Source organism: Lolium rigidum, chromosome 2, assembly GCF_022539505.1.
Source record: "Lolium rigidum isolate FL_2022 chromosome 2, APGP_CSIRO_Lrig_0.1, whole genome shotgun sequence".
Classification (NCBI taxonomy): Eukaryota; Viridiplantae; Streptophyta; class Magnoliopsida; order Poales; family Poaceae; genus Lolium; species Lolium rigidum.
The window spans coordinates 206506542-206526296 of NC_061509.1; the positions used below are offsets into that span (position 1 = coordinate 206506542).

General features: G+C 47.7%; 1 protein-coding gene and 1 pseudogene across 1 annotated transcript; both read left to right on the forward strand.

Moving 5' to 3' along the window:
- Positions 1 to 15551: 15551 nt before the first annotated feature.
- LOC124690496 lies at positions 15552 to 17771 on the forward strand (annotated as a pseudogene).
- A 425-nt stretch (positions 17772 to 18196) lies between these two features.
- LOC124690497 (probable aquaporin TIP5-1) lies at positions 18197 to 19155 on the forward strand. The gene is made up of 3 exons (XM_047223877.1): positions 18197 to 18323; positions 18404 to 18654; positions 18748 to 19155. Exons 1-3 carry the CDS (start codon positions 18197 to 18199, stop codon positions 19153 to 19155), a joined length of 786 nt encoding a protein of 261 aa, XP_047079833.1.
- Positions 19156 to 19755: the final 600 nt, after the last annotated feature.

Below are 19755 nucleotides of genomic sequence, written 5' to 3' on the forward strand. Positions count from 1 at the left end.
GTCATCATCGACCTCAGGAGGAACGTGCAGGGTTAAGGTTTTCTCTTGATATGGTTTATTTCTTACCGGTCTCATGGTGTAGTTGGAGACCGATTTATACACTACGCCAGATATTATTTTTAATTACAAACAAGTTTTGTCACCTAATATACAAAATTTATCATGTATTAATCTCGGATGAAAAAATGTGTTCGTCATTAGGTTCGTCATGGAATCTCCGTCATAGATTATTTTCTGGTGACAGATTACATTTGTTTGTCATTGTCAAACCTAGAATGGATGACGATTATTTATCCGTCATCTATGATGTTCATGGATGACAAACATACTTGTTATGTTAGATAGGAAAATATGTCATTGTCTACCTTATTATATGACAAATGTTCCATCATTGTCAGATAGTCGTTGAGATTTAGGACTGGTCAAAGATGTTGACGTGTCCCCTGACATGTGGGTCCCATGATGATGACGTGGCATATGGGGGAGCAATCCACAAGACTTCATCAAGCAAGCACAATCAAGAAAGGTGTTATGTATTGTTGCAACCAAGATCTTCATCATCGAGCTCAAGAGGAACGCGCAAGGTTAAGGTTTGCTCTTGATAGAGTTTCTTTCTTACCGGTCTCATGGTGTAGTTGGAGACCAATTTATAGTTTAGTTGTCGTACTATCAAGAGGGCTCTCGAGTGAGTAACTCGATCGTATCCTTCGGAGAGCTCAAACCTTTGCATCATAGCATCATCTTTCTTGGTTGTTATTTGGCGCTTATCCATGTTATATTTTAGAGCTTGTGCTTATTTTCATGATAATATCTAGTTCATCGAAATTGGTTTTTGCACAGAATCTTGTTGTGTTTTCAAGGTTGGTGGTTTTACCGGTTTGTATTTTATAGATAGGTAAAACCTTTATTCATTTGTTTCTATCTTACCTTTTCGGACTATGATGTTTGTATGCATATTTTTGTAGAGCTCGTTGTTGTGATTTCAGCAAGCCCAAGATCATCGAAATCGAAGTCCGGATGCAAAAGTTCTTGAAGTTTTCGTACCGGAATATTTGGACATTTCACGGGGGCGGAAGTTTGTTGCGGTCAGAAACCCACCGGCGGGCAGCGACTGGCAACACCGTAGAGCCGGGAACAACTAGGGCTGCGGCTGGCCCCAGTCCCTCAGAGCGACGGCCCGCAAAGCCTCCTGGTCACACGTCCGATGCTTGTCGCAAGGGCGTGCCACCTGACCTATACACGGTCGGGAAGGTGTTGGATGATGCCTCGCTTAGTTTCCTGCATGGCATACACGTACACGTTAAATACGAGCCTCGATCGGCTCTCAGGTTGTCCTGTGAATCGGCTCAAAGAGCCGATCCACCCATGATTCGTACAAGGTGTCCGAATATATGGTGGTCCTGCTTGATCAAGATAAAGCTAATGCGATCTACAACGATTTAGGGTTTTCACCGCATAATCGGATCATCCTACTCACGATTGGGCCTCGCGCTCGCGTACGGTGACCGTAAGCCGATCCTAGACAGGGCCTAAAAACCAACACGAGGTTGATCCCCGGAACATCCTGTATAGGGCTAGCAAACTACACCCTACACGCCGCTGGATCCTCCAACCCTTTGTAAGGCCTAACTATTGCGGATGTTAAACTAATCGTTGAAGAACAAGGAGCAACCGTAACGGATCGGATCTAGTAAACTATGATCAAGCGGGGTGCCGCCCCTACACCTAAGACAGGTGTAAGGGCGGCTAGATGTATAAGGGTTGCACTACGACAGCATATGATACGAAGAACAATGCTAACCCTAACACACCTAAGATAACTACGTTGCTCGCCATCAAAAAGGCTTCAGCACGAGCAACGCATGAACAACGTAGGTAGGCTTGTGCTGCCTAGATCGCAAGATGCGATCTAGGCAGCATGTTGCTTACCGGAGAAACCCTCGAGACGAAGGAGTTGGCGATGCGCCGAGATTTGTTTGTGTTGAACGTTGGTTGTTGTTTATTTCATAAACCCTAGATACATATTTATAGTCCAAGGGACTTTCTAATTCAGGCGTGCACCTAACCGTGCACGGGTAAAACTCCAACTCCTAACCGACACGTAATCTAATATGTTACATGATACAAGGGCAAACTAGCCCAAACGTTGCATACAAGGCCGATTCACATATTTCTTCTGAATGTAATCTCCAAGCCCATCTTGATCGCGGCCCATCTCCTGATTTAGCCAAAATCTGGTGATAACACATGCCCCCCTGGTTTTGATAATGATAATTTCAAAACCACTCTGTTTTTCCTCCGAGGGGTCATGCCGTGGCAGAGCAGAACCGTCGCAGTATTTTCCATCATGACAACTTGCCTTCCCAACTTCTCTGCACGATTTGACAGTTTTTTGGCACCACCTCCTCGAAAACTGTTCGAACATTAAATCCCCACTCCTTTTATTCAACCGCACCGAACAGTTCTCCTCCTCATCCTTTCCGCATTAGCACTCCAAAAGCCCTTCTGCGCACCATGTCTTCTTCTTCCTCCGCCTCATCGGGACTTTCCCTCGAGTCCTCTTCCTCCCACGAGCCGACGCCAGAACGGAACCCACAAGAGGTCCATGCGGCCAACACACGCCGCGCCATAGAGGCCGGGGAGGAGCCAGACCATGACTTCTCCATCTGGTCCGAGGACGACAAGTCCTCGACGGACGGGGAGAGCGACCTCCGCTTCCTTGCCGACGGGGAATCGGAGGAGGAGAGCGATGACGATCGCTTCTCCTGGGATGACTTCACCTCCTCCGAGGAGGTGAAGGAGGAGGAAGAGGAGGAGGAGGACGACGACGACAGCCCCTCCGACGAGCCGCCGGCCAAGCGCCACTGCCCCTGGACAGGGAATCTCAGTGACTACGACAGCGACGACGACGACGACGATGAGGAGGATGAGGACAACGAAGGTCCCGCCGGCGGCCGCTGCGGCGAGCCGACGACGAGCCCGCCGGGAGCAGCGCCGAGCGGCGGCGACGAGGGTGACGACGAGGGCAGCGACGGCCCGTAGATAGGACCCTTAGCATAGGATCAGCAGTAGTAGACGGGGCAATGTATCCCCTTAGTACTCCCTTTTGAGAGCAATCAGCTCTTCTATGTCAGAAATCTGGTTTATCAATGAAGAAATTCCCCAATTTGATTTTGCCGATTTCCTTTATACTGATCCCGCCGATCGTCACTTAGCCAATGCTTAATGAGCCGATGACAACGCATCGGTCTCTCATGACCCATTCTTCATCCCTTTGACGTCGGAGCGATCGTGAATTTGATCAATGCTCGAAAGCTGATGTTAACATATCAATCCTTCACGATCTATCTTTCGCCTTTTCCGACCGATGACTTTGAGCTCTGGCGGACAACTAGGCAGATCAACGCCCTTACGAGAGCCCCAGAACCACTGCTGAAACGACTTGATGCTGAAGTCGATACCTCTGGGTTTCAGATATTCAGTGATACTCTTCAAACCTGCCCAATCCCCTTTAAAAAGGTTATGATGGAGGGCCATCCGATGAAATCCCAATCGGCTTCTTAAGAACAGAATATCTATGCAGTCAGTTGCCCCCCGAGCCTCTATCAAGGTGAGCATAGCAGTGGGCTAACCAAACGTGTCGCCATCGGTTTCCAAGTCATGATGCAGAGCCAGCCGATTTCAACAAAATCGGCTCTCCAGAGCAGAGAACCTTCAGGGTGAGCTGCCCCCCGAGCTTCTTCAGACCACTTCTCGCGCCTTGCAGGTCAGATCGGCTCCTTCCTTTGGCGGATTTGATGCAACCCATCCTTAACCTGATCTGCACGTCCATGCTGTTCTTGGCATTGGTCAGGGTTATGATCCTCAAACTGCCCCAGCTGATACTGCGGACTCGAATACTCGCAAAGAGAATCCGGAGATACTTGAAGAGAGGATCCACTTCCTGCTCCATTGACCCTCTGATTATAACAGTTATACCTCTTGAGTCGATGGCCATGCATCGGCTTTATATCCTTAAGTCGATGTCTGTGCATCGGCTGTGCTTAAAAAATTTTGAATTTTTACGGCCGATTTATGTATCGGCCCCCATACTTCAATACTCATCATCAAAGAATATCTTGGGCTGCTAGGCATTTGAAAGATACTCCTTCTTCATATCCTCGCGTTTTATCCACCTGGGTGCCCCCCCGAGCCGATTCTTTCAAGGGATTTGATGGTATCGGCTCTGTTGGACCAAATGTTGAATCCAGGCAGAATGGACGGTGAGGATAATCTTGGCCGATTGCTGGAATCGGCCTCCATGTTGCTTGTTCGATGAAGGTTTTGTAATGTTCCTCCGTAAACTTTTGGGGCCGATCTCCTGGATCGGCATCGCCACGTTCGTCCATCGATGTTTGCTTTTGTTACACGGTCAGGCCTGTGGATAAAACCAGCCTAACCCCGTTTTTTGTCACGTCGATGCGCTCGCAGTCGTCCAAATTGATGCCTGAGAGTGGCTCTTGGCCCGATGTCTCCCAAACGTCCATGCCAGCTGTTGAAAACTCGACTGAATCATCTGCGTGGACGACTTCTACTTCATATCCATCCCACTATATTAGGCATTGGTGCATCGTGGATGGAATGCAACAGTTGGCGTGGATCCAATCTCTCCCTAGTAGGACAGCATAGGTACTCTTGCTGTCGACAATAAAGAACGTCGTAGGGACGGTTTTCCTTCCTACGGTCAGATCCACATTCGGAACACCTTGTGCGTCGGATGCTTGGCCGTTGAAATCGCTCGGTGTCACATTGGTCTTGATCGGATCCGAGCTAGAGCGTCCCAACCGACGTAGCATGGAGTATGGCATAATGTTGATTGCCGCTCCGGTGTCTACCAACATCTTGTTGACAGGCTGCCCATTGATGTATCCTCGCAAGTACGGGGCCTTCGGATGCACCGTAACTCCTTTCTCGTGGCTTCTCAAAGATGACCGGCCGTGGGCCGCGAGTCCAATTGTGCCACGGAGTGCTTCGTATAATCCTTGAGCGCTAAACTCCGTTGGAAGGATGAAGACCATGTTTGTGCCAGCCGATGCCTCATCATCGGCTTTCCTTTGCTTGGGGCGCCACTCCATTCTTTGTGGTCGACCTTCTTCGTCCAGGGTTCGCTGAATTTTGGCGGCCAGATCAGGCCGTGCCTTCCTCAACGTGTGCAGGTATAACCTTTCAGCTTCTTCCAACCCACGTAGACGCTGAACCCTTCGCTTCTGGGAACGGCTGAGCCCATCAGGGCACCACCTTGGCCGATGATACTTGTCTTCTTCATCATCGTCCTCTAGTTCCTCGAGATCTTCCACCCGAGCGGACTCAGCATGCTTGTTCCGAGGCGGGAGAGGCCCTAGACGTTTGAACACGGACACGTTAGCTGCATCCTTCTTCTTCGTTTGCATTACGGGCAGTTGCCGATTGTTGGCAATCGGCTCATTCCTGAATCCCAGCAGTCTACGAAGAAGGGCAGTCCGGTGCCTATCCACGTCGTCTTGCTCCCTCGACTTTTCCTTGGCGTGGCGCTCGTATCGCTCCTTGTCGTGATCATGCCGACGACGTCTCCTGTCGTCCCTAGCCAGACGATCTTCTTCATCATCGTCGTTGTATCGTCGGTGTTGGTCATACTGACTCACATACTTGTTGAGGAGGTGATCAGAGAGAGGTCGCTGATATCTTATGTTCTTCACTTCTCCCTCTGTGACGTAGCGCCTGCCGTCTTGGCGGAGCCGATCGCGTGGAGCGGCTTCCTCTGTGTCTTTGCTATGAGAGCAGCTGCCCTCATCTCCGTCCATACCAGAGTGGTGTCCAGGTCCTACCATGTTGATATTGCATGAGAAATCTGGCTGGCACCCTCCATGGTAAGTACGCTCCACCATGTTAACGGCGTATGCCGGTGAACTCGGCACTTCCGGCGCTGCTGATGCGCATGGCAACGGTGGACGGGACTGGAGTGGTACCTCTCCTTGACCGGTCCCGCGAGCTGGTCTTGACAGAGGGTACTGATGGCTCATGATTTCCTGGATCCCGCGCAGAGCGACACGCCCCAAAGTGTTCACCAGGCTCTCAGAGCGGCGGTGCAGCGAATGAGCCACCATGACGTTGATCTCCTGACGCAGCGACCTGATGCGTTCTTCGGACGGGGCGGACAGGTCCACTCCATCGAGTGCGCCTTCAGGTGAGAACCCCTTCCACCTGACGCCGTGGGAGCGGGTTCTGTGGAAAGAGCCGATGAGTTCGGCTTCGAGGACCGCCTTGATCTCGTCATGCTTCTTCTTGAGCTCGTCGGTCAGATCCTCGTACTTGACCGGAGTGCTTTCCGCCATCTCGGATGTAGATGGCGATGCGGTGGATGTCGAAGATGGTCCCACCGGGCGTGCCGGAATGTGTTGCGGTCGAAACCCACCGGCGGGCAGCGGCCAGCAACACCGTAGAGCCGGGAACAACTAGAGCTGCGGCTGGCCCCAGTCCCTCAGAGCGACGGCCCGCAAAGCCTCATGGTCACACGTCCGATGCTGTCGCAAGGGCGTGCCACCTGACCTATACCTGGTCAGGAAGGTGTTGGATGATGCCTCGCTTAGTTTCCTCCATGGCATACATGTACACGTTAAATACGAGCCTCGATCGGCTCTCAGGTTGTCCTGTGAATCGGCTCAAAGAGCCGATCCACCCATGATTCGTACAAGGTGTCCGAATATATGGTGGTCCTGCTTGATCAAGATAAAGCTAATGCGATCTACAACGATTTAGGGTTTTCACCGCATAATCGGATCATCCTACTCACGATTGGGCCTCGCGCTCGCGTACGGTGACCGTAAGCCGATCCTAGACAGGGCCTAAAAACCAACATGAGGTTGATCCCCGGAACATCCTGTCTAGGGCTAGCAAACTACACCCTACACGCCGCTGGATCCTCCAACCCTTTGTAAGGACTAACTATTGCGGATGTTAAACTAATCCTTGAAGAACAAGGAGCAACCGTAACGGATCGGATCTACTAAACTATGATCAAGCGGGGTGCCGCCCCTACACCTAAGACAGGTGTAAGGGCGGCTAGATGTATAAGGGTTGCACTACGACAGCATATGATACGAAGACCAATGCTAACCCTAACACACCTAAGATAACTACGTTGCTCGCCATCAAAAAGGCTTCAGCACGAGCAACGCATGAACAACGTAGGTAGGCTTGTGCTGCCTAGATCGCAAGATGCGATCTAGGCAGCATGGTGCTTACCGGAGAAACCCTCGAGACGAAGGAGTTGGCGATGCGCCGAGATTTGTTTGTGTTGAACGTTGGTTGTTGTTTATTTCATAAACCCTAGATACATATTTATAGTCCAAGAGACTTTCTAATTCAGGCGTGCACCTAACCGTGCACGGGTAAAACTCCAACTCCTAACCGACACGTAATCTAATATGTTACATGATACAAGGGCAAACTAGCCCAAACGTTGCATACGAGGCCGATTCACATATTTCTTCTGTATGTAATCTCCAAGCCCATCTTGATCGCGGCCCATCTCCTGATTTAGCCAAAATCTGGTGATAACAAAGTTCCGGTCTTCGGGGCCGGTACTACCGGTGGGGCGGTAGTACCGGTCAAGTTCCGCCCAAGTTCCGAAAATGCAGTTTTTGCTCGCAGAAAGTATACTGGGAGCATTCCTAGGACGCCCTACTTCACCCGGAAGTTGGCCGGTTCTACCCGGGGGGGGTAGTGCCGCCCCAAATGACCGCAATTTCCGGTAATTACGAGTTTTGTGCATAATGGGCAGATTTCCCTTGCCTATTTAATGAGGTCTTCCTCCCCAAAGTTTCTTATCCGTTTGAGCTCGTTTTTCCCCCATTGTTGACCTTCTTTGAGCTTGCTATCTCCGTCTCCCTCCCATGTATCTTGCATCTATTTGAGAGAAAGATAGAGGATATCTAGATCTACATCTTCACCAATCAAATCCCTCTCTTTGTGAGGGGAATCCACTAGATCTAGATCTTGGAGAAATTTGGTGTTCCTCCTCCTATTTTTTCTTCCTCTCTTATTCCTCCAATAGCTTTTATAGCTTTGTTGGAATTTGAGAGAGAATTACTTGAGCATCTTTGTGGTGTTCTTGCCATTGCATTTGGTGCATCGGTTTGAGTTCTCCACTGTGATTCGTGGAAGTGAAAGTGAGAAGGTTCTTCCTCTTGGGTTCTTGGAACCCTAGACGCCTTAGTGGTCTTTGTGGTGTTCTTGAGGTCTTCAATTAAGTTGTGGAGATTGCCTCAAGTTTATAGCTTTGTGTCTTAGTGATGTTCTTGGGGTCTCCAATTAAGTTGTGGAGATTCCTCAAGTGCAAGGCCTTTGTGGCGTTATATTGGGAGCCTCCAATTAAGTTGTTGAGATAGCCCCAAGCTTTGTGTGGGTTTGGTGATCACCCTAAGGTTCCATAGTGGATCAAGGTCTCCCCCTTTGGTGGGAAGGGTCGAGGAGAATACGGTGAGGCCTTAGTGTCGTTTGGAGTGCTTTGTCCTCGACACCGCTTCAACGGAGAGTAGCACTCGCAAGAGTTTTAACTCCGGGATACATCGTCGTCTCCACGTCACCTCGGTTATTCCTATACCCGAGCTATTTACTTATGCACTTTACTTTGTGATAGCCTTCGGGCTTGAAGTTATATATCTTGCTATCACAAAGTTTCTTATCTTGCTTAGCATAAGTTGTTGGTGCACATAGGTGAAGCCTAGTTATATAGTTTTGTGCTTGACAAATTAAACACTAGTTTTATTCCACATTTGTTAAGCCATATTCGTAAAAGTTTTAAACCGCATATTCACCCCTGTAGGTAGCATCCGTGTCCTTTCAGAGCCTTTCCATGTGTGCTCCGTTTCTCTGCTTGTTGATGCTCTACGTCATCATCTTTCAATGGGTTGCAAACAAACTACAGACTTGGCTCCCAGGAGAGGCTGTTAAAACTACGGACTTCGAGTTTTTGCGATAAATTTCCAATAGGTATAAAATGATTCATCAGTTCTATTTGGTTGCTAACATTAAAGGAGTTGATGCTCAAGCTAGATTAGTTATGCCTAATGCCGACGGTGGAGAGAATCGAGCTTCTTTACCTCAAACTGAGGTTGATTCTGTTGTTCGTGAGGTTGTTATTCGTCAACCTGTTAGTAATGTTGGTATTGAACCTAATGCTATTGTTGTTCGTAAATCTGTTGGTGCTATTGTTCGTACAGCTGGTACTGATGTTGGTAATGCTTTTGTTAAAAATGCTGCTGCTAGTAAGGTTTTTGTTCAACATGCTACTGCTGGTAATGCTACTGTTTTTTTTCTGAAACCTGTACTGTAGGGGAAGCCCCTACGGTGTATTTTTTATAAATAAGGGGTGGCCAATAGTATTAACAAAGATTACATCATGGTGGATATAAATGACCTAAAACCATAGGAAGAAACTAAAGGGAGAGAGCTAGCAGCCAGTCAACAAGCGGCTGAACAAGGGCTATTTTAACTCTAAATCTTTGTAACAAGAAGTCACTACTGAAACCAACTTTCCAACGGGCCATGGACGCTAGTATCACTCTGAAGATAACATCATTTCTAAGCTTTCAGATATTCCAAGCCGAGCAAGAAATGATCTCCATAAAACATGGGTCAGCAAAAATCAAATGAGCAGCCATATATCTTTCAGACAGAGCTACCGACATATCCCACTGAATGTTCAGTTTGGACCAGAAATTCACCGCAAATTCACACTCAAAAAATAAATGATCTCTTGACTCAAGAATTCCAGTTTGGCATAGCACACAACTCGATCCCAAGTCTAGCTCCCAATGTTTTCGCAACATGAGATCTCTTGTGTTAAGTCTGTCGACCATTAACATCTAGAGAAAAACTTTCAGCTTGGGTAGAGTTTTAGATTTCCATATAGCATTGAGGGCGTCATCTTTTGGAAGATGTTCAAAAAGGAAATTGTAAAACCAGGATGGCCTCTATTTGTTACCCCAAACAAAGGTCCTCCGATCAATCGCATTACTCTTGATTTGCATCCGACTCACTATATCCATAACAGTTGATATCCTGAAATGCTTCCACCAATAGAGGTAGGAAAAACATGATCTGATGTCAGTTGAGGCAAATTTGGCAACAGTTATATCTTCATCGCGCGCATAAGAAAAAAGTCTAGGGAATTTTCCATTTAAAGTTTCTCTCCCATGCCAGAAATCTTTCCAAAACAAGACAGAAGTGGCGTCACCAATTGTGCATTTTGAAATACTTCTATATTCCCCCATAAAGCTGAAGATGTTTTTCCACCAAAACGACCCACGTTTGGATTGGGCATGCGGTGCACCTTCACTGTATAAGGACCAAACCAAATTTACCCAGGGGATGTTCTCCTTCTCATAAAATTTATGAAGTTGTTTCAAAAGCAAAGCTTTGTTCTATAGTTCCAAGTTGAGAATGCCCAGGCCCCCATGTCGTTTAGGCCGACACACCATTGAACAAGCAGCTACTACATTGGTTGAAGAGGAGTACTCTTCTTTAGCCCAGAGACAGTGACGTTGAGACCTGTGCAAATGTTGATGATTGCCTTTTGAAGCTTAAAAGAACACATAAAGAAGGTGGGTAATGTTGACAGAACAGATTGGACAAATTGGAGACGGCCACCATAGACCAGGAATCTTGAGCTAGCATTAATCCTACGCTCTACCAGTCCAACCAGGGGTGAGAGATCTTGGATAGTTGGTTTTGTTGTGCCCAACGGAAGACCCAAGTAGGTGAAAGGTAATTGCCCAGTGGTACAGCCAAAAGTAGCAGCTAGTGTATTCAGATGCTGATAAAAAAATACTGACTGAGTACAGTGAAGATTTGGCATAATTCACTCTAAGAGCAGTGGCTTGAGCAAATTCTTCAATTATCATTTTCAAGGCTCCAAGAGGAGTCTGACATGCTTGCAAAATAATCAGTGTATCATCCGCATATTGAACTATGGGAAAATCACAATTCGGGATATTGAGAGGGGCATGTAGCTCTCCTATATGAAATAAGTGATTGACCATAGACTGCAGGTGCTCCGAGACACTTACAAAAAGGATTGGAGATAAGGGGTCATCCTGACGTACTCCTCGTTTGCACAAATATTTCTTACCCGGTACCCCACTGAGGAGAACCGACGAGGCACCCATGGACATTATCATGTTCAACCATCTTAACCAGCGAGGATCAAAACCCCAACATTCAAACACTCTTTTAACTGCTGCATGCTCCATGGTGTCAAATGCTTTGTAAAAATCTAACTTCAAAATAATTGTGGCTGATCCACTTTACTTGCATTGGTGAATATACTCATACACCCAACCTACACAATCTTGGATATTTTTTGATTGCAGAAACCCATATTGATTGATATGAATGAGATCCTAGATACTACCTTTCAACCGATTTGCCATAAACTTTGTAAGCAGCTTCAAGCAGATGTTTAGTAAGGAGATTGGTCGAAAGTCATTCGGCCCTTCAGGAGATAACGTTTTAGGAATGAGAGTGATAAAAGAATCATTTATACTCTGAATATTAACCTTTCCTTCACAGAACTCCTGACAGATAAAAATCATATTTTATCACGGGCCAACACACTTTGAGAAAGAGACCTGAAAACCCATCGGGACTGGGTGATTTATCACTTGGCATATGGGCCACTATATGACAAATCTCCTCATGATTAAAAGGACTAGACATATAATCCAAATCTGCATACTGCTTAAAATATTGAGAGAAGTCCACAACAGAAGTTACAGGAACAGAGAGACCTAGTCGATCTTTGAAAGAATTCAATAGAAGTCCAGCCCTTTCATCATGCTCCACAACCAGAGATCCATCCTCCCTGGTCAGAGTGGGAATAGTATTCTTTCTATATCGTATGGTAGCCATGGAATGGAAAAAAGAAGTGTTTTCATCACCCAACTTGGCCCATCTAGCAGTACAACGTTTTCTCCAATAATCCTGTTTGCATAACAAGAGATGTTGTAGCCTGTTTTTAACTATTTTCAGGAATTCCACTCAGTTATATGCAACAAACTTCGTTCCTCATAAGTGTCCAACAAATTCACAATATTATTTCAATTAGATATAACCGTATTTAACACAGAGAAACTAGTGCTCCATTTTTTAAGTCCTTTCTGGAGAAGCTTGAACTTAGCTGAAATGCATTTGGTAGCATCTCCTGGACAATTAATTTCCCAAATAGTCTGTACAACATCCAAGAAACCAGGAATTCTAATCCAATGATTTTCAAAACGGAGCACTTTCTCCTTGAATAGAGGTGCCAATGGAAACGACACACGGAACATGATCAGAAGTGGGCCGAGCCAAAGGTATTACCAAGGTATTAGGGAATTGGAGGGTCCAAGCAGTGGAAGTAAAAAACCAATCCAACTGAACTAGAAGGGGGTCTGATTGCATATTACTCCATGTAAAAGAACATCCTTTAATCAGGAGTTCAATAAGCCCAATGTAGCTGATGATTTCATTAAAAGTGGCGATATCAGTTAAATTGCCCCCCTCCCTGTTACGGTTTTCGCTGAAATGATAGAAGTTAAAATCACCCACAAGGAGCCATAGGTCATCATCAACTATATCAACATGAAATAACCAGTCCACAAAATTCTCCCTTTCAATTCCCGTACAAGGGCCATATACATTAACAAGCACAAAAACTTCATTAGAAATAGTTGATGTGAAATTGATCGCAATTCCAAAACTTTCCTCTAGCATGACTTGGCCAGTAAACTGGTTGCTAATCCAGAGCACCAGTAGTCGCACTGAAGCACCATCCAAAGGGATATATGCAAAAGCATCAAAACGACGAGGTGCAAACTGTCGAATGAAACTTGGATCAACATAAGATTTCTTACTTCCCTGCAAACAAATGATAGATGCATTGCTTTCCTCAATCTTATAATGCAGGAATGGCCACTTGGCTGAATCGTTAATACCATGAACATTCCAACTTAAAATTTGCCAAACACGATTACTATTTATCTTAAACTCACAAACCAGGTTCAAAAGATGCACCACACAGGAGAGATAAAAAAATTGGAGGGCTAGAAGAGCACCCTACTCAACACATCCTTGGTTGAGAGGAGCTACAGTGAGCTCCTCTGGGTCAATCATGCGCTCTTCAATGCCCAGCCTTTGCATCTCTTCACTTGAGGAACCTTAGGTGGTGTAGAGACACGAACAACAAAAGCTTCAGCGGTAGGGGGGCTTGTAACCTGCATTGTGATTGCGAGCAAAGCGACGAACTTGGGACTCTTCCGTTGGGGTTTCAGCAGCCCCAACTTTTCCCCCAAGCTTGATCACCGAGGACGAAGAGGAGGATCCACCACCAATTTTAGTTGCCGAGGTAGGCGGTTTAACAGCATGACCACGCCCACCAGACACTGTCGGGGCAGCCGCTCCACGACCAGCAGCCCTAGGTGCAGGAGCTTTAGTGCCACGGCCCCGTCCCGTGACAGGAGCTTGAGTGAAGAGGAAGCACTGTTAGTCTGATCTCTGTCCCTCGCAGAGAAGAAAGAACTACTGTCAGACATTTCCACCATGCCAAGCTCAGGAATTCCCTCACCAATATCCAACAGCTGAACAATAGAAGGCTGCACTTCAATGATCGGCTGAACGAAAACCAGAGTACCCTCCTCATTAAGCACTAGGCACATGAAGGCATAAGCCAAATCACTCTTGGGAGTAATAATCTGCTGAAGAAATGCACGTTCAGCCAAATCAATGAGCGAGAGCTTCCTGATTCTTCAGTAAGGCCCAGATCATTGTGTCCCGCAGTGTCGTTGTCACATCATCCTAGAAGTCAATCACCAGCGATTCTTATGATTCAGTAGGAACATGCAGCAGACAAGCTGGTTTATAATAAATATGGTCATTAAGAAAAATAATGAAAGGCTGGAAAAGAGCAGAATCATCCCAACCAAAGAGATCCACTGGCTCCTCGGCAATAAACTCCATAGAAACATAGTTAGAGTTGTCAGAGAGGACATTTCCTTATACCACAATTTCAGACCTTATCACTGGTGCACTCTGAATAACAGGCCCCTCCTCCTCTATTTCTAGTTCCAAATTATCATCTCCAACACGAACAACCCTTAAGTTGCCCGGTAAACCTCCATTAACCACTAACTCAGCTGCTTCTTCAATCTCAACCAGTGGGGACCAAGTGTCAGGATCATCAGATATATTCCCTTCAGGAATGACCCCATCCATCATTGATGGGCCAGCGTATCCAGTCACAGCCCTCCAACTAATACCTTCATAAGGCCACTCACCCCAATCACCATTATCCAGTTGAGGAGGCTGAGCAGCGCCCTCCCATGCAATATCTACATTTTGTTGTGTCCAAATCTGCATATCAAGCTGATGTTGTTGTGCAACATTAAGGAAGGGAAAATCATATGGATGTGGAGAAGCATTCATAGGAGGGACATGGTCCTCATCACCAACAGTATCATGGTGCACATTTCTACCATGAAGTACATAAACTAGATAAGACCAAGATCTCCCAAGTGAACCAAAGAAGTTTGCAGCACATGTAACCACTAAGCTGTAAGGCACCCAATGCATGGATCTGATCAAAACTTTGACCAGATGTCAAATCCACTCGAGGATTGTACCATAGATCTAGTCTACCAAAGGGAGAAACAGCCTTGTTTACATAATAATTGATTTGACAATCCAGTGGAAAATTTAGCATCAGAACCCAGGCTTCTCTCTCAAACACAGGTGATCACATATTGAAACCTTCATCATGCCTCACAACAGTACATATGAATGTCATCCCTATCCATGTGATGCAGTCCAGAAGAAATGAGAAAACCCCTAACCTCAGGAGCAGAGAATTTAACCAGACCCACACCCAAACTGTAAACTTGCACTGGACGGGTATGCAAATCTCTTTCAAGAATGACACAAACCTCATGAGGAGCCTCCTCCTTGCAAATGTCCTCCAACTGAGGAACGACAATGATGATCGCATATTCTTCATGTTGTAACGGCGGATCACCAACCACCACCAAGCTCCTTTGACGACGATCAGCTAGGCTCGGCTCAATGTTCACCAGACCAGGGAGGAAGGGCAATGGGAGGAACGAGAAGTTCTCCATGCCAACCTCACTAGCTGGTGGTGGCGGTGATGAGGAAGGAAGTGGCGGTGGCGAGGGTGGAGGTGGTGAGGACGGTAGTAGCGGAACGGGCGAGGGAGGTGAAAAGAAAGTTGTCGACAGATGAAATAACTCAGTCGAGGCCAAGCCTATTCACACAACATCAGAGCGAAGTGGTGAATCGATAGGGCAGTTAATACCGTTAATTAGGTGATTACCTTCTTTTTAAACCCAGAACTGTTACTTAACTAGGGAAGGAAGAGAACCGATAGCCCCTCCAGAAAAAACAGATTGTTTTCTAATTCGCCAAACTTTCCTATTGGGACACAAATTGTCTAGGTGGGTGCTGGGCTTACAACGTAAACATCGTGAAGGGCAAAGACGACCCAAATGTCCAAGGCCCGAGCAGAGACGGCACCGGACCTGAGAACTGCAAATCTGTTTCAAATGACCAGAGGACAAGCAATTCGTACAGAAAAACCCAGGATCCACAAGCTGCTCCAAAACATCTGCAGGTGGAAGGCCCCAAAGCCCCATACTGTTGTTGTTGGTAACGTTGTTGTTCAACATGGTGCTGCTGATAATTCTATTGTTCAACATGTTCTTAGTGCTTGTGGTAATGTTCTTCTTCAACCTGTTGATGCTCGTATTGTTAGCTTCTATTGTTGTTAGAGCTTATGCAATTGTAGTTGTTGTTGCTGATGGTGTTGATGTGGTTGTTGAAGCTGATGGTTTTGATGTGGTTCAAGCAAATGTTGTTGGTAGTGTTGAAGGTGATGTTGTTGGTCTTATTAATTAACGATCGAAGTTACATTTATTTTCGACGAGTACACTGCAAAACTAGAGGGTGGCTCTGAAATTCTAGTGTCGGGTCAAGATATCGTTGTGGCTATCAATCCCAAGGTGATACAAGTATCTGTTTGATATGGTTATTAAGAAGCTAATGATGGGGCACGGTCAGGTAGCAAAGTTCTTTTGGTACTGCCTCAAGTCGCATGCATTCTAGAAAATTGTATATTAATCCCAGTTAGATATGGTTCTTATAAAAGTTGCAAAGAAGAAAAGAAACGTGCATACTTCATGATGTTGGCAACCATGTGATCCAAATCTTGGTATCTTTGAAGAGATTCAGGCGGCATTTCCAAATTTCAGCCCCCTGAATATTTTTTAAAGAAAAGGAGCAAAATGTAGAAAAGAAGAACTTTCCCAAGATCTCAACCCTACAAAAGACCAGCATCAGCAAAAACACCAGTAAGGAGACCACCACGAAGAAGACAACCCCTAAAAAAATCCACACCAAGAAGACCACCTCGAAGAAGATAACCCCTAAGAAAATAAAACCAAGGAGGCCACACTGAAGAAGACAACCCCAAAGAAAATGAAAACCAAGGAGACCACTCCGAAGAAGACAAACCCCAAGAAAATGTACATCAAGGAGACCATCTCGAAGAAGAAAAGCTCCCCCCCACCCCCCCCCCCCCCCCTGGCCCCAAGAAGCAAGCCAAGACCACCCCTAAAAAGAATGATGATGTGGAAATGATACAACTAAATAGTGATGATGATTTTTTTTATTTCGATATTAAAGCAGGAACAAGAGGAAATGGATATACGGGCAGTACAACCAGCATTTGCACATTCAGCAGAAGTTCTTGGAGAAAATTTAACACAGTCGTCAGATTGGATCGTTGTCGAAGTAAAACCCATGCTGGATGTTGAGTCTGCCAAGGCCTATGTGTCAGAGTTCATCGCCACCCTTCTCTTTGTGCTTGCCAGCGTCGGGTCGGCCATTGCCTACAGTGAGTCGCGGCAACTGTCAACTGCGTCCAAATTTCCATCGGTGATATGATCAGTATGAACTGACAAATTGGCTTGTTTGGTGCGTACATAGGCAAACTGACCAGCGATGGCGCTCTGGACAGGGCTGGCCTCTCTGGCCATCGCGATCGCCCACGCCTTCGCCCTCTTCGTCGGCGTCGCGGTCGCCGCCAACATCTCCGGCGGGCACCTGAACCCCGCCGTGACCTTCGGCCTTGGCCTTGCCGTGGGCGGCAACATCACCATCCTCACCGGGATCTTCTACTGGTCGCCCAGCTGCTCGGCTCCACCGCCGCATGCTTCCTGCTCAAGTTCGTCACCCACGGGAAGGTACGCGCGTGTACTTTCCACACCATCACTGATTCACTATACTACCAGTTCAGTTTACGTACGTACGTCTTACCGGGAACGGATTCTAAACGCAGGCCGTCCCGACGCACGCCGTGGCGGCGGGCATGAACGAGTTCGAGGGCGTGGTGATGGAGATCATCATCACCTTCGCGCTGGTGTACACGGTGTACGCCACGGCCGCCGACCCCAAGAAGGGCTCCCTCGGCACCATCGCGCCCATCGCCATCGGCTACATCGTCGGCGCAAACAGCCTCGCCGCCGGCCTTCAGCGGCGGCTCCATGAACCCCGCCCGCTCCTTCGGCCCGGCCGTCGCCGCCGGCGACTTCGCTGGAAACTGGGTCTACTGGGTCGGCCCTCTCATCGGAGGCGGCCTCGCCGGGCTCGTCTACGGCGACGTCTTCATCGCGTCCTACCAGCCCGTTGCCGACCACGACTACGCCTAAATCGCATAGGTCGTCGAAGCGTCGACGCTCGCTCTACCCGTTTCAGATGTGCATCGTTAAGTTGCTTGCTCTTCCTCACGTGATGTGATCAAGGTTGTGTGCGAATGGTGTCGTTTCCCTTTTGATTCAAAAAAATCCATGTAAACAGGTTCTGCTGTCCTCGTTTGAAATTTGAAAGGAAGAAAAAACGTTCTACGGAGTATTTTGCAGTTCGTTCTTTTTCTTCACTGAAACTGCAAGGCGGAACTTGTATTAACTGCAAAATAACACGTTTTATCTACCGTTGCGCTTCTTTCCTGCAAACCGCATCCTCCTCTCCCCTTTCAAATGTTTCTCAGAGAGTCAGAGGCGCGCCCGAAACTGTATTTCTCTGCAGTTGCTCCTCCATTTTCCAATTGCTGAAGAAGACCATACGAGATACGACCATGGCATCCAACCTCAGTGCTCACTTGCAGCACTCCTTTTCGGCGCCGGCGCTCCGGTCATACCTCGCCGAGTTCATCTCAACCTTCCTCTTCGTGTTCGCCACCGTCGGCTCCGCCGTCTCTGCCAGTCCGTCCAACGTCCTCTGATTTACACGCAGTACAACTCGTTTCTACAACTGAAATCATGCGGTTTGGATGTTGGTGCAGGGATGCTGACGCCGGACGTCACGTCCAACGCCTCGTCCCTGGTGGCCACCGCCGTGGCCCAGGCGTTCGCGCTCTTCGCCGCGGTGTTCATCGCGGCCGATGTCTCGGGCGGCCACGTCAACCCCGCCGTCACCTTCGCCTTCGCCCTCGGCGGCCACATTTCATTTCTGACCGCCGCCCTCTACTGGGCATCCCAGTTGCTCGGCTCCACCTTCGCCTGCTTCATCGTCCACGCCATCTCCGCCGGCCAGGTAACTAAACTGCACTGATTCCGTGCAGTAGCACTTGCACCGTTGCACCTACTGGTATCTGACAGATCGAGATGTCCAAAATGACATCTGTAGGCCGTCCCGACGACAAGAATAGCCGTGGAGATGACCGGGCTCGGCGCGGGGATCATGGAGGCGATGGCCACGTTCTTGGTGGTGTACATGGTTCACGCGGCGTGCGACCCGCGGGCGGGCGGGAGGAGGGGCACCGCGGCGACGGCGATGGGGTCTCTGGTCATCGGGCTCGTCACCGGCGCGTGCGTGCTGGCCACGGGCTCGCTCACCGGCGCGTCCATGAACCCCGCGCGCTCATTCGGGCCGGCGGTCGTCAGCGGGGACTTCAAGAACCAGGCCGTGTACTGGGCGGGGCCAATGATCGGCGCGGCTGCTGCGGCGCTGGTGCACCAGAGCTTGGTGTTCCCGCCGGTGCCTGCCCCGTTGCAAGGAACTGTGGACTGTGGAGACGGTGGCTGTGTGATCTGACGACTGATGAGATCGAATGGTGGATTAGGTAGAGCAGGTACGGTTTGCAAAAAACAAAGACTAGCTAGGTTATCGCTGTCGTGGTATGTTAGTATGCGAACCTTTAGTTACAGAGTTAGTATGTAGTGCTAGGGCTAGTGCTTATATGATGCAGCTTTTGTATATGTCTGTGACTATGTGTATCATCGATGTCGTGGTGTGTTATATAGCGCTAGCTAGTGCTTGTACTAGATAAACAAGACCACTGGGCGGAACCCAGGGCATCTTAGACTCTTAGTTAAGGTAGAAAGGGTGTGAGAACTAATCCAAATCCATGTGAAATCTTTTTTTTTTTTTTTTGACATGGACTACGGCAGGCTTACGCCGGCCTGAACATTTTATAGCAACACACAAAGCGTACAAGGATCATTACAAAAAATTGGAGGACAGAGAGAGAAAGAGGGGGGGTGGGATCTCAGGGCGGATCATGGCCATTACACCAATTATTAAGAAGAGAGGTAGAGGAGGAGGTGTTACAACGGTAAGCCCAAAGTCTAATGTCTTCAATGCATCTTCGAGAGACCGTGGAAAGATCTTCGTCAAACCCGCTGAAGGTCAGGG

Bases quoted from the DNA above. Each gene is read 5' to 3' on its own strand.
- LOC124690497 (XM_047223877.1), top strand. From the start codon at position 18,197: ATGGCATCCAACCTCAGTGCTCACTTGCAGCACTCCTTTTCGGCGCCG. The intron at 18,324-18,403 runs GTCCGTCCAACG...ATGTTGGTGCAG, and splicing joins CGGCTCCGCCGTCTCTGCCA to GGATGCTGACGCCGGACGTC. The intron at 18,655-18,747 runs GTAACTAAACTG...TGACATCTGTAG, and splicing joins ACGCCATCTCCGCCGGCCAG to GCCGTCCCGACGACAAGAAT.